General features: G+C 49.1%; 1 protein-coding gene across 1 annotated transcript in view; it reads left to right on the top strand.

Moving 5' to 3' along the window:
- The window catches only part of cmtm4 (CKLF-like MARVEL transmembrane domain containing 4), a 102,584-nt gene that overhangs the window by 72,760 nt on the left and 14,698 nt on the right, over window positions 1–15,126 (top strand). The window contains exon 2 of the mRNA XM_070897045.1: window positions 505–681. Coding sequence (XP_070753146.1) covers window positions 505–681 — 177 coding nt within the window. The remainder of the gene's footprint in view (window positions 1–504; window positions 682–15,126) is intronic.

Here is a 15,126-nt window from a genome sequence, read left to right as displayed (position 1 = left end):
ATGATGGTGAGTTGTGTGAATGAGGCGGGGAACAATGGGGCTGGAGTTCAGAAGATTGAAACGTGATCATTGAAATGTATAACATTTTTTAGAGGGCTTGACAGGGTAGATGCAGGGAGGATGTTTCCCCCGGGCTGGGGAGTCTAGAACCAGGGGTCACAGTCTCAGGATAAGGGGTCGGACATTTAGGACTGAGATGAGGAGGAATTTCTTCACTCAGAGGGGGGTGAATCTGGAATTCTCTGCCCCAGAGGGCTGTGGAGGCTCAGTCTCTGAGTATATTCAAGGCTGAGATCGACAGATGTTTGGACTTGAGGGGAATTGTGGGATGTGGAGATCGGGCGGGGAAGTGGAATTGAGGTCACTGATCAGCCATGATCTCATTGAATGGTGGAGTGGGCTCGAGGGGCCACGTGGCCTACTCCTGCTATTTATTATGTTCTATCAGGGCTGTGATCGGGAACAACGCACTTGTGATTTTAAAGAGCTTGTTTTTCCTTTCAGGTCTTGGCGTTGATCGCCTTCATCTGCATCGAGACAGTGAAGGAGTGTTTGCCGTGCGGGGGTCTGTATTTCTTCGAGTTTGTGAGCTGCACTGCGTTCGTGGTGACCGGTCTCCTACTCCTGATGTTCAGTCTGAACCTTCACACTAAAGTGCCGCAGATCAACTGGAACCTGACGGTGGGTGTACCTAATATCACAACTCGTGTTTGATGGAGCTGGCATTCGGCTCTGTTGCAGGCTGTCCAATGGTGTTTCTCGGGTGCACTCCAATAGAGCGACCCTGCACCATGTCGACACCGTCTTTCTGTTTTCCACACTTAGCACTGTCATTATCCCCAAACTTTTTCATTCTTGTCCTCAAAGGTAATAGCTCGAAGAATCATGCAATTTTCCAGCACGGGTTAGATACAGAGTAATGCTCCCTCTACACTGTCCCATCAAACACTCCCAGGGCAGGTACAGCACGGGTTAGATACAGAGTAAAGCTCCCTCTACACTGTCCCATCAAACACTCCCAGGGCAGGTACAGCACGGGGTTAGATACAGAGTAAAGCTCCCTCTACACTGTCCCATCAAACACTCCCAGGGCAGGTACAGCACGGGGTTAGATACAGAGTAAAGCTCCCTCTACACTGTCCCATCAAACACTCCCGGGGCAGGTACAGGGGGTTAGATACAGAGTAAAGCTCCCTCTACACTGTCCCATCAAACACTCCCAGGGCAGGTACAGCACGGGTTAAATACAGAGTAAAGCTCCCTCTACACTGTCCCATCAAACACTCCCAGGACAGGTACAGGGGGTCAGATACAGAGTAAAGCTCCCTCTACACTGTCCCATCAAACACTCACAGGGCAGGTACAGGGGGTTAGATACAGAGTAAAGCTCCCTCTACACTGTCCCATCAAACACTCCCACGGCGGCAGGTACAGGGGGTTAGATACAGAGTAAAGCTCCCTCTACACTGTCCCATCAAACACTCCCAGGGCAGGTACAGCACGGGGTTAGATACAGAGTAAAGCTCCCTCTACACTGTCCCATCAAACACTCCCAGGGCAGGTACAGGGGGTTTAGATACAGAGTAAAGCTCCCTCTACACTGTCCCATCAAACACTCCCAGGGCAGGTACAGGGGGGTTAGATACAGAGTAAAGCTCCCTCTACACTGTCCAATGATGTTTCTTGGATGAATTCCAATAGAGCGACCCTGCACCATGTCGATACCATCTTTCTGTTTTCCACACTTAACTATCCTGTGGCCTCTCAGAATGCAGAAGCAGAACCATAGAAATTTACAGCACGGAAGGAGGCCATTTTGTCCCATCGTGTCCGCTCCGGCCGACCAAGAGCTATCTAGCCTAAGCCCACTTTCCAGCTCTCGGTCTGTAGCCCTGTCGGTTACGGTACTTTAAGGGCATATCCAGGTACTTTTTAAATGTAATGAGGGTTTCTGCCTCTAACATCCTTTCAGGCCGTGAGTTCCAGACCCCCACCACCCTCTGGGTGAAAAAATGTCCCCTCAAATCCTCTCTAAACCTAGCAATAACTTTAAATGTACAAGAACTTGCGCGGAGAGTCTCCCATGACACACAGCTGCCCCACGACGACACAAATTCACCAAGTCAACACTCTTTTCAATCCAGTCAAAACTTACAGACCATAAAATACATTTCAAAATATTTCTCATCCAATGTTTTTCGACTTCTCAAATGGTAGACGGTAGAAACACACGGAGGCCATTAAGTCTGTCAATGTTTGTCCCACAGCTAGCTCCGGGTCAGAGTTCCAGCCACGTTCCCCAATTCTTTCCCCATACCCCATGATATTTTCCAAGTATTTGTCTAACGCCCTCAAACACCGGGATTGACTCAACGTCCAACGCCAGTTGTTGGGACCCCGTTCTCTCAGTTGATGTAGAGAAACGTGGAGCGATGGGACTGAAGTGTTGTCGTTCCTCTTTATCAGAAAAATTATTTGCTTAAAACAAGCTCCAGGGGTTGGGTACTGACCGGTGGGAGAGCGGGTTCAATCCATCCTAGAATGATACAATACAAAACAACTTGCATTGATATAGCGCCTTTAACCTGGTGAAACATCCCAAGGCGCTTCACAGGAGTGTTATCAGATTAAAAAATTTGACACTGAGCCGTATAAGTAGAAATTTTCGAGGTTACCAAAAGCCTGGTCAAAGAGGTAGGTTTTAAGGAGGAAAGAGAGGGAGAGAGGCGGAGAGGTTTAGGGAGGGAGTTCCAGAGCTTGGGGCCCTGGCAACAGAAGGCACGGCCACCAATGGTGGAGCGATTATAATCAGGGATGCTCAGGAGGGCAGAATTAGAGGAGCGCAGACATCTCGGGGGGGGTTGGACAAGATTACTGAGATAGGGAGGGGCGAGGCCATGGAGGGATTTGAAAACAAGGATGAGAATTTAGAAATCGAGATGTTGATTAACCAGTGCAGAAGGAGGCCATTCGGCCCATCGAGCCTGTGCCGGCTCAGTGACAGAGCGATCCAATCAGTTCCACTCCCCCCGCTCTTCCCCCACAGCCCTGCAAACTTAACCAATTCCCGTTTGAAAGTAACTATTAAATCTGTTTCCCCTGCCCTTTCAGGCAGCGCGTTCCCGATCATCATAACTCACTGCAAAAAATGTGTCCTCAAGTGGCCTCCGATTCTTTTGCTCGTGGCCTTTGTCTCCTCTGGTTACTGACCTTCCGACTGGTGGAAATGGTTTCTCCTCATTAACTCTATGAGCCGTAGCTCAGTGGGCAGCACCCTCGCCTCTGTGTCAGAAGGTCGTGGGTTCAAGTCCCGCTCAGAGACTTGGGCACAAAATCTAGGCTGACCCTCCCAGTGCAGTGCCGAGGGAGTGCTGCACTGTCAGAGGGGCAGTACTGAGGGAGTGCTGCACTGTCGGAGGGGCAGTGCTGAGGGAGTGCTGCACTGTCGGAGGGGCAGTGCTGAGGGAGTGTTGCACTGTCGGAGGGGCAGTGCTGAGGGAGTGCTGCACTGTTGGAGGGGCAGTGCTGAGGGACTGCTGCACTGTCGGAGGGGCAGTGCTGAGGGAGTGCTGCACTGTCGGAGGGGCAGTGCTGAGGGAGTGCTGCACTATCGGAGAGGGAGTGCCGCACTGTCGGAGGGGCAGTGCTGAGGGAGTGCTGCACTGTCGGAGGGGCAGTACTGAGGGAGTGCTGCACTGTCGGAGGTGCCTTCTTTCAGATGAGACGTTAAACCGACGCTCCGCCTGCTCTCTCAGGTGAACGTAAAAGATCCCATGGCACTATTTTGAAGGCGAGCAGGGGAGTTATCCCCGGTGTCCTGGCTAATATTTATCCCTCAATCAATATATCACATTGCTGTTTGTGGAATCTTGCTGTGCACAAATTGGCTGCGCATTTCCCACATACACTCCAAAAGAACTTCATTGCCTGTGATGCGCTTTGAGACATCCGGTGGTCGTGAAAGGCTCTCTAGAAATGCAAGTCTTTTCTTTTTTCTATTAAAATCCTTCATGATTTTGAACACCTCTATCAAATCCCCCCTTAGTCTTCTCTGTTCTAAGGAGAACGACCCCTGCTTCTCCAGTCTAACTGAAGTCTTTCACCCCTGGTACCATTCTAGTAAATCCCCTCTGCACCCTCTCTAAGGCCTTCACATCCTTCCTACAGTGCGGGGCCCAGAATTGGACACAATACTCCAGCTGGGGCCTAACCAGTGAATTATAAAGGTTCATCATAACTCCTTGCTTTTGTACTCTGTTCATAAAGCCACGGATGCCTTATGCCTTTTCAACAGCCTGTCCAACTTGTCCTAAGAAATCGGAGCAGGAGTCGGCCATTCAATCATGGCTGATCTTCGACCTCAACTCCATGTTCCCGCTTTGGAATTCTCTGCCCCAGAGAGCTGTGGAGGCTGGGTCATTGAATATATTTAAGGTGGAGATAGACAGATTTTTGAGCGATAAGGGAGTGAAGGGTTATGGGGATCGGGCGGGGAAGTGGAGCTGAGTCCATGATCAGATCATCCATGATCTTATTGAATGGCGGAGCAGGCTCGAGGGGCCAAATGGCTGACTGCTGCTCCTATTTCTTATGTTCTCATGATGGCTCACCATTTTGGGCAAGTCCATCACGGTAATAGCAGCAGATCGGTATATCTTGGTCCCCACTCCTGCTGCACGCAGTAAGTTTATATCATTTGAGCAGCTCATCTCCGAGAGATCTCATCCTAAAGTAACATCTCAGAGTAAGGTAGCACAGTGGTTATGTCACTGGACCAATAATCCAGAGGTGTGGACCAATGATCAGGAGACATGAGTTAAATCCCACCACAACAGCTGGGGAATTTAAATTCTGTTAATTTAGTATCGGTAACGGTGACCATTAAACTACTGGATTGGTGTAAAAACCCATCGGGTTCACTAATGTCCCTTTAGGGAAGGAAATCTGCCGCCCTTCCCCGGTCTGGCCGATTTGTGACTCCAGACCCACAGCGATGGGGTTGACTATTACCTGCCCTGAGACGGCCCGGCGAGACACTGCGTTGTAACAAACCGCTGCAACAAAGCCAGCTCTGTGGGAGCACCTTCACCACACGGACTGCAGCGGTTCAAGAAGGCGGCTCACCACCACCTTCTCAAGGGGCAATTAGGGATGGGCAATAAATGCCCGCCTTGCCAGGAACAAATCATTTTTTTTTTAAATTCTAATTCTAATGTGTGGCAGCTCCAGGAATGCAGCACTCCCTCGGCACTGCACTCAGACACGAGTGGGGGATGGGATGCAGAGAGGGGACGGAGGGAAAGGCAGAGAGACGGAGAGTAAGGTTCAGAATTCCAGTTGAGATGAAGGCGCTCCCCCTTGGTGAGACCACCCAGATTGATTTCACATCGGCCCCTCCCAGCTCCAAGGCACGTGTACAATGGAGCGTCTTATCCTTGTTTGCGAGAGCACTATCTTTAATCTTAGTCGGAGACCAGTGACTCCGGGGCTGATCTGTGGGCTGTCATTTTGGTTGGAATGGAATTCCTGCAGTGATGGACTGAAAGGGGCAATCTGGGTTAGTGTGGGCTGGAAACACTCCGTCTCTCCCCTCACCCCTCCCCGGCTCTGCGATTGGAGCATCACTGCTTCCTACCGCCCTGTATTCTCTGCTCTTCCCATTGGAACAGCTGCCTGTTCACTTGGTGCTGATGTGCTTGGCTTTGAATCCTTTCCAAGGCATAACTTTTCTCAGGTTTGATGTCTGGCCATGGGTTTTCAGCACTTGGTCACACTGTGCTGGATTCCTTGTCAGTAAACCTGGCGTCAGTGCTCTTTGAGTTCTGCACACGGCCCCGTAATCCATGGGCCCGTCTCGCTCGCTCGCTCGCTTGCTCTCTCTCTCTCTCTCTCTTGCCCTCTCTCTCTGTCCCCCTCTCTCTCTCTGTCCCTCTCTCTCTCTCTGTCCCTCTCTCTCTCTCTGAGCCCCTCTCTCTCTCTCTCTGAGCCCCTCTCTCTCTCTCTCTGAGCCCCTCTCTCTCTCTCTCTGAGCCCCTCTCTCTCTCTCTATCCCCCTCTCTCTCTCTCTGTCCCTCTCTCTCTCTCTGAGCCCCTCTCTCTCTCTCTGAGCCCCTCTCTCTCTCTCTCTGAGCCCCTCTCTCTCTCTCTCTGAGCCCCTCTCTCTCTCTCTGTCCCCCTCTCTCTCTCTGTCCCTCTCTCTCTCTCTGAGCCCCTCTCTCTCTCTCTGAGCCCCTCTCTCTCTCTCTCTCTCTCTCTCTCTCTCTCTCTCTCAGCCCCCCTCTCTCTCTCAGCCTCTCTCTCTCTCTCTGAGCCCCTCTCTCTCTCTCTCTCTCTCAGCCCCCTCTCTCTGTCAGCCTTCTCTCCCCCTCTCTCTCTCTGTCCCCCTCTCTCTCTCTGTCCCCCTCTCTCTCTCTGTCCCCCTCTCTCTCTCTGTCCCCCTCTCTCTCTCTGTGCCCCTCTCTCTCTCTCTCTCTCAGCCCCCCTCTCTCTCTCAGCCCCTCTCTCTCTCTCTCAGCCCCTCTCTCTCTCTCTCTCTCAGCCCCCCTCTCTCTCTCTCAGCCCCTCTCTCTCTCTCTCTCTGTCAGCCCTTCTCTCTCTGTCACCTCTCTCTCTCTCTGTCAGCCTCTCTCTCTCTCTCTCTCTCTCTCAGCCCCTCTCTCTCTCTCTCTGTCAGCCTCTCTATCTCTCTGTCAGCCTCTCTATCTCTCTGTCAGCCTCTCTCTCTCTCTCTCAGCCTTTCTCTCTCTCGCTCATAAGAAATAGAAGCAGGAGTCGGTCATACGGCCCCTCGAGCCTGCTCCGCCATTCAATAAGATCATGGCGGAGCAGGCTCAACTCCACTTCCCCGCCCGCTCCCCATAACCCTTTACTTCCTTATCGCTCAAAAATCTGTCTATCTGCGCCTTAAATATATTCAATGACCCAGCCTCCACAGCTCTCTGGGGCAGAGAATTCCACAGATTCACAAACCTCTGAGAGAAGAAATTTCTCCTCATCTCAGTTTTAAATGGGCGGCCCCTTATTCTGAGACTATGTCCCCTAGTTCAAGTTTCCCCTATGAGTGGAAATATCCTCTCTGCATCCACCTTGTCGAGGCCCCTCATTATCTTATACTTTTCAATAAGATCACCTCTCATTCTTCTGAACTCCAATGAGTATAGGCCCAACCTACTAAACCTATCTTCATAAGTCATCCCCCTCATCTCCGGAATCAATTTACTGAACCTTCTCTGAACAGCCTCCAATGCAAGTATACCCCTCCTTAAATACGCAGACCAAAACTGTACGCAGTGCTCCAGGTGTGGCCTCACCAATACCCTGTATAGTTCTAGCAGGACTTCTCTGCTTTTATACTCTATCCCCCTTTGCAATAAAGGCCAACATTCCATTGGCCTTCTGATTACTTGCTGTACCTGCATACTAACTTTTTGTGTTTCATGCACAAGGTTCCCCAGGTCCCTCTGAACTGCAGCACTTTGCAATTTTTCTCCATTTAAATTATAATTTGTTTTTCTATTATTTCTGCCAAAGTGGATAATCTCACATTTTCCCACATTATACTCCATCTGCCAAATTTTTGCCCACTCATTTAGCCTGATATCCCTTTGCGGATTTTTGTGTCCTCCTCACAATTTGCTTTCCCAACCATCTTTGTATCATCAGCCAACTTGGCTACATTACACTCGGTCCCTTCATCCAAATCATTAATATAGATTGTAAATAGTTGGGGTCCCAGCATCGATCCCTGCAGCACCCCACTAGTTACCAACCCGAGAATGAAACATTTATCCCGACTCTCTGTTCCCTATTAGTTAGCCAATCCTCTATCCATGGTAATATATTGCCCCCAACCCCGTGAACTTTTATCTTGTGCAGTAACCTTTTATGTGACACCTTATTGAATGCCTTCTGGAAATCCAAATACACCACATTCACTGGTTCCCCTTTATCCACCCTGTCCGTTACATCCTCGAAGAGCTCCAGCAAATTTGTCAAACATAATTTCCCCTTCATAAAACCATACTGACTCTGCTTGATTGAATTATGCTTTTCCAAAAGTCCCGCTCCTGTTTCCTTAATAATAGACTCCAGCATTTTCCCAACCACAGATGTTAGGCTAACTGGTCTATAGTTTCCTGCTTTCTGTCTGTCTCCTTTTTTAAATAGGGGCGTTACATTTGTGGTTTTCCAATCTGCTGGGACCTCCCCAGAATCCAGGGAATTTTGGTAGATTACAACCAATAGAAAGATAGAAATTTACAGCGCAGAAGGAGGCCATTCCGACCCATCGTGTCCGTGCCGGCCGACAAAGAGCCGCACGGCCCTCGGTCAGCAGCCCTGAAGGTTACATATAAACCTATGAACAATGACGGAAAGGCAAAGAGCACCCAGCCCAACCAGTCCGCCTCACACAACTGTGACACCCCTTATACTGAAACATTCTACACTCCACCCCAACCGGAGTCATGTGATCTCCTGGGAGAGGCAAAAACCAGATAAAAACCCAGGCCAATTTAGGGAGAAAAAAATCTGGGAAAATTCCTCTCTTACCCATCCAGGCGATCGTCACTAGTCCAGGAGATCACCCTGGCCGTATTCTATTCTCTACAGTACTTACCATTATATCTGCGCCGTCCAACAAAAGGTCATCTAGTCTAATCCCAATAACCAGCTCTAGGTCTGTAACCCTGCAGGTTATGGCACTTTAAGTGCCCATCCAACCATCTCTTAAAAGTGGTGAGGGTTTCTGCATCCACCACTCTTCCAGGCAGCGAGTTCCAGATCCCCACAACACTCTGCGTAAAAAAGCCCCCCCCTCAAATCCCCTCTAAACCTTCCACCAACCACCTTAAAACTATGCCCCCTCATAATAGACCCCTCCACCAATGGAAATAGGTCCTTACTATCCACTATGTCCAGGCCCCTCAATATTTTGTACACCTCAATGAGGTCTCCTCTCAACCTCCCCTGTTCCAATGAGAACAAATCCAGCCTATCCAATCTGTCCTCATAACTAAGATTCTCCATTCCAGGCAGCATCTTAGTAAATCTCCTCTGCACTCTCTCTAGTGCAATCACGTCCTTCCTATAATATGGCGACCAGAACTGCACGCAATACTCCAGCTGTGACCTAACCAAAGTATTATACAATTTAAGCATAACCTCCTTGCTCTTATATTCTATGCCTCGACCAATAAAGGCAAGCATTCCGTATGCCTTCTTAACCACCTTATCCACCTGGCCTGCTACTTTCAGGGATCTGTGGACAAGCACTCCAAGGACCCTTTGTTCATCTACACTATTAAGTGGCCTACCGCTTAATGTGTATACCCTTTCCTTATTAGCCCTCCCAAAGTGCATCCCCTCACACTTCTCTGAATTAAATTCCATTTGCCACTGCTCTGCCCACCTGACCAGTAGATTGATATCCTCCTGCAGCCCATGACTTTCCTCTTCATTATCAACCACACAGACAATTTTAGTGTCACCTGCAAACTTCTTAATCATACTCCCTATATTCAAATCTACATCGTTGATATACACCACAAAAAGCAAGGGTCCCAGTACTGGGCCCTGCGGAACCCCACTGGAAACTTCCTTCCAGTCACAAAAACACCCATCAATCATTGCCCTTTGCTTCCTGCCTCTGAGCCAACTTTGGATCCAACTTGCCACTTTGCCCTGTATCCCATGGGCTTTAACCTTCGTGACCAGTCTACCATGTGGGACCTGGTCAAAAGCCTTGCTAAAGTCCATATACATTACATCATAAACACTGCCCTCATCGACCCTCCTGGGTACCTCCTCAAAAAATTCAATCAGGTTAGTCAAACACGATCTTCTCTTAACAAATCCGTGCTGACTTTCCCTAATTAACCCTTGCCTTTCCAAATGTAGATTTATCCTGTCTTTCAGGACTTTTTCCAATAATTTTCCCACCACTGAGGTTAGGCTGACAGGCCTGTAATTACTCGGCCTATCTCTTTCTCCCTTCTTAAACAAGGGTACTAGATTAGCAGTCCTCCAATCCTCCGGCACCAAAGAGGACTGGACAATGATGGTCAAGGCCTCTGCTATTTCCTCTCTCTCTCCCACTTTCTCTCTCTCTCTCTCTTTCTCTCTCTCTCTCTCTCTCTCTCTCTCTCTCCAGCGTGGTTCTCTGCCAGCCCGCTCATGGTTTATAACCACAGTTTGAGGAGTGCTGTGTTTCATCTCCTCAATCTGCACAGCAAAAAATTCTCCGTCACTTGATCGTAACCCCTGACGCGTCCGAGGGTGAGGAAGGGAGACAATCGGACAGGATTCCTACTCCCCATCGCTATCCAATCACTGCTGGGAGGAGTGCCTTATGTGGCCATTGGACGAGGATGGGATCCTCAACTGGCATGATGCCTCCCATAGAGGAACTGCCTGTCAAAACTTGGTGATAACACGTGATGGATAGGGCAGTGTGGCTGGTGACCATCTTACTGTTACCCCCTAGGTGGGGGAAAATGAGTGTGTGCTTCACTGGCCTGGCTGTTCCTCATGCAATATCTATGCCCCCCCATCCAACACACTAGTTACACAGGTGACCCTAGTACTGGCTGTAGACTGACTGGAAGTACGTTGCCACACTGATATATTGCTCGACACGAGACTCCCAAAGCAAGCGCTCTACTTGGAACTCCTACACGGCAAGCGAGCCCCAGGTGGGCAGAGGAGATGTTACAAGGACACCCTCAAAGCCTCCCTGATAAAGTGCAACATCCCCACCGACACCTGGGAGTCCCTGGCCAAAGACCGCCCTAAGTGGAAGAAGAGCATCCGGGAGGGCGCTGAGCACCTCGAGTCTCGTCGCCGAGAGCATGCAGAAACCAAGCGCAGGCAGCGGAAGGAGCGTGTGACAAACCAGTCCCACCCTCCCCTTCCCTCAACCACTGTCTGTCCCACCTGTGACAGAGACTGTAATTCCCGTATTGGACTGTTCAGCCACCTGAGAACCCATTGTTAGTGTGGGAGCAAGTCTTCCTCGATTCCGAGGGACTGCCTATGATGATGACGACCTGAGTGATGTGCCCTATACAATGTCCTTTTTGCGTTTGGGGATATGATTGGTTACCTCGCCTACAACCTCCGACCCCTGAGAACAGCAACTTGCCCACAATGCACCCACGATGCAGATATGCTCAACGAGAATGGTTCCAGGATTTGGCGGACTTCAGTGACGTGGAGAGACTGGAGAAGCTGGGGTTGTTCTCCTTGGAGCAGAGAAGGTTAAGGGGGAGATTTGATCGAGGTGTTCAAAATGATGAGGGGGTTTGGATAGAGTGAATCAGGAGAAGCTGTTTCCAGGGGCAGGAGGGTGGGTAACCAGAGGAGCACAGATTGACGATAATCGACAAAAGACCCAGAGGGGGAGATGGGGAGAATGTGTTTACGCAGCGAGTTGTTGTGATCGGGAACGCGCTGCCTGAAAGGGCGGTGGGAGCAGATTCAATAGTGACTTACAAACGGGAATTGGATAAATAGTTGAAGGGGAAAACATTGCAGGGATATGGGGAAAGGACATAAGAAATAGGAACAGGTGTCGACCCCTCGAGCCCGCTCCGCCATTTAATAAGATCATGGCTGATCTGATCATGGACTCAGCTCCACTTCCCTGCCCGCTCCCCATAACCCTTCACTCCCTTATCATTCAAAAATCTGCCTTTCTCAGCCTTGAATATATTCAATGACCCAGCCTCCACAGCTCTCTGGGGCAGAGAATTCTAAAGATTCATGACCCTCTGAGAGAAGAAATTCCTCCTCATCTCCGTTTTAAATGGGTGGGCCCTTAATCTGAAACTATGCCCCCTAGTTCTAGATACCCCCTCGAGGGGAAACATCCTCTCTGCATCTACCCTGTCGAGCCTCCTCAGAATCTCATGCATTTCTGTAAGATAACTTCTCATTCTTCTGAACTCCAATGAGTATAGGCCCAATCTGCTCAACCATTCTTCATAAGACAACCCCTTCATCCCAGGAATCAACCTCATGAACCTTCTCTGAACTGCTCCAATGCAAGTATATCCCTCCTTAAATAAGGAGACCAAAACTGTATGCAAGAGGGAGTGGGACTAATTGGATCGCTCTTTCAAAGACTCGGCAGAGGCACAATGCGCCGAGTGGCCGCCTCCTGTGCTGTGAGCCTATGATTATGACTCTAACATAGTCCCACATTGACCCTCGCAATTTACCATCACAGAGCCTATTCTCTTGTCCCTCTTTTCTCTCTCCTCCATCCCCTGAAGGTGCTGACCCCTGGTGGTAGAATTCCATGCTTACCTGTTACCCTTTGGTGGCCATTCTTGACATGAGAAGCTGGACAGAGAGTCTTAGGCCGTTCATGAGTGGGCTACACCTGATCTGCACTGTAATGTGCCACTTAACAAGTTACACAGGATTACACGATATTTACGGCACAGAAACAGCCCATTCGACACCACCGCTCCGTGTCGGGGTTTATGCTCCACACCACCCCCCTCCCGCCCCTCTCCATCACACCCCATCACCATATCCTTCCATTCCTTTCTCCCTCATGTGTTTATCTACCTTCCCCTTAAATGTATGTATACTATTCGCCTCAATTTCTTTGGAATTCTCGACCTCAGAGAGCTGTGGAGGCTGGGTCATTGAATGTATTTAAGATGGTGAGAGACAGATTTTTGAACGATAAGGGAGTCGAGGGTTATGGGGAGCGGAAGTTGAGTCGAGGATCTGATCAGCCATGATCTTATTGAAGGGCGGGGCAGGCTCGAGGCGCCAAATGGCTCCTATTTGTTATATTTTTATACAACCCCTCCATGTGGTAGCAAGTTCTACATTCTCACCACTCTCTGGGTAAAGAAGTTTCTCCTGAATTCACTCTTGGATTAGTCAGTGACTCTCTTATATTGATGTCCCCTAGTTTTGGGTTCCACCACATATGGAAACACCTTCTCCACGTATACTCTATTGACTCCCTTCATAATTGGAAAGCCCTCCATCAGGCCAGCCCCTCAGCCTTCTCTCGGTTCTGGTATCATTCCTGCTGCGCAGGTCCCACAGCCTAAACTAACCTTGTGTGTCCGCTATAATTATACCCTATCGCGTCTGCCAAAAAAAAAAAGAAGATAAAAATGGCCCAAACCATCATGCCCATTACCGTGGCGATTAGCAGAACATTGATTGTTGAATTAAAAGATGACCCATGAGCAGGTCGAAGGGAGCTGGAGAACTGAGCATAATCTCAATAAACAGCAAGGAGTCAGCGGCCAGGATTAGTCCCAGCCCCCGAATTGATCAACGGTGACTCGGCCACAAGCAATCCAGCCCTTTGTTCTGCCCACAGAGCAGCTCAGATTGTGGTCCAGCACAGCTTGCAAACAGACAATATTAGGTCACAAGCCAGATATAAAGAGAATGAGGTCGTGACCATACGACAACCGAGCCTCTGCTTGGCTCAAAGCCGAGATCATCACGACCAGTATCGGGGAGGTCCTGATTCACTCTCTGGGCACTCGCCAGGGTGGAAGTGTCAGTAATGGGTCGGAGAGAAATTTCCCAGATTGTCTTTTCCCAAATTGGGGCCTGGGTTTTTTAATGTTTATTTGCCTCGCTCAGGAGATCACATGGTTTGGGGTGGGGGTGGGGTGTATGTGTGATACACAAGGTATCGCGATTGTGTGGGACGGGCTCGATGGACTGATGGTCTGTCATTGTACGTATGTTTCCGTATGTTCGTAACCCTTGGCGAGGAAAGCGATGTTTCACAGCGATCAGTACTGGGACCACTCTTTTTTTAAAAACGGATTCATTCACGCGATGTGGATGTCGCTGGGCTGGCCGGCATTTATTGCCCATCCCTAATTGCCCCTTGAGAAGGTGGTGGTGAGCCGCCTCCCTGAACCTTGTGACTTTGTTGTCGCGGTTTGGTACGACGGAGTGTCTCGCTTGCCATTTCAGAAGGCAGTTAAGAGTCAACCACATCGCTGTGGGTCTGGAGTCACATATCGGCCAGACCAGGTAAGGGCAGTAGATTTCCTTCCCTAAAGGGCATCAGTGAACCAGATGGGTTTTTACGACAATCCGGTAGTTTCACCATTACTCATACTGGCTTTTTAAAAAATTCCATATTTATTTAATTAACTGAATTTAAATTCCCCAGCTGCTGTGGTGGGATTTGAACTCGGGTCTCTGGATCATCAGTCCAGGCCTCGGGATTACTGGTCCGATGACATAATCACTAAACTACTGTACCCCTGCTCCATCTGCATACACGATGTGTAGTGTGATTGTTAAACCTTTGTTAATAAACCAACTAGTTCTCAATAACAATGTGTTGCGATGAATTCTTAAGCAAAGAGCCCATGCAGCAAATATATTGCAACTGTGAAAATGCAAACAAAGCACTGGGGTTCATTTCTAGAGGGACAGAATTGAAAAGCAGAGAAGTTATTTGCGCTTGTATCGAGCCTTGGTTAGCCCATAGCGTACTGCTCACAGTTCTGGGCTCCATCTCACAATATTACTAATTGACGTCTTTAATATTATGAAGGGGTTCGATAGGGTAGATGGGGAGAATGTTTCCACGTGTGGGGGAGACCAGAACTCGGGGCCATCAATATCAGACAGTCGCTAATAAATCCAATGGGGAATTCAGGAGAAGCTTCTTTACCCAGAGAGAGGTGAGAATGTGGAACTCACTGCCACAGGGAGGGGTTGAGGCGAATAGTATCGATGTATTTAAGGGGGAAGCTGGATAAACACATGAGGGAGAAAGGAATAGAAGGATATGGTGATGGGGTGAGATGAAGAGGGGTGGGAGGGGACTGGTGTGGAGCATAAGCACCGACACGGACCCTGCTGTACATTCTCTGCAACTTTATCAGCACAGAAATATCTGGATAAGATGTTGTGGGTAGAAAACCCTGTGTGTGAAATGTATATTGTTTAGTTTTACTTTAAATATAATCTGGAACCAGAGAGGAAATTCGTGCCTGACCAGTTTTAACTATCTTGAGTTTTCAGTTTACTTCCATGGAGAGCTGCTTGGAAGATAATATTTAAAAATAGCTCTTTGAGTTTGTGGGAGTTATTTGGCACGGCAAACTAGATGTTAGTTGA

Source organism: Pristiophorus japonicus, chromosome 13, assembly GCF_044704955.1.
Source record: "Pristiophorus japonicus isolate sPriJap1 chromosome 13, sPriJap1.hap1, whole genome shotgun sequence".
Taxonomy (NCBI): domain Eukaryota; kingdom Metazoa; phylum Chordata; class Chondrichthyes; family Pristiophoridae; genus Pristiophorus; species Pristiophorus japonicus.
Note: the sequence above shows the minus strand (reverse complement) of the source record. Positions and strands in the feature narration are given on the sequence as shown.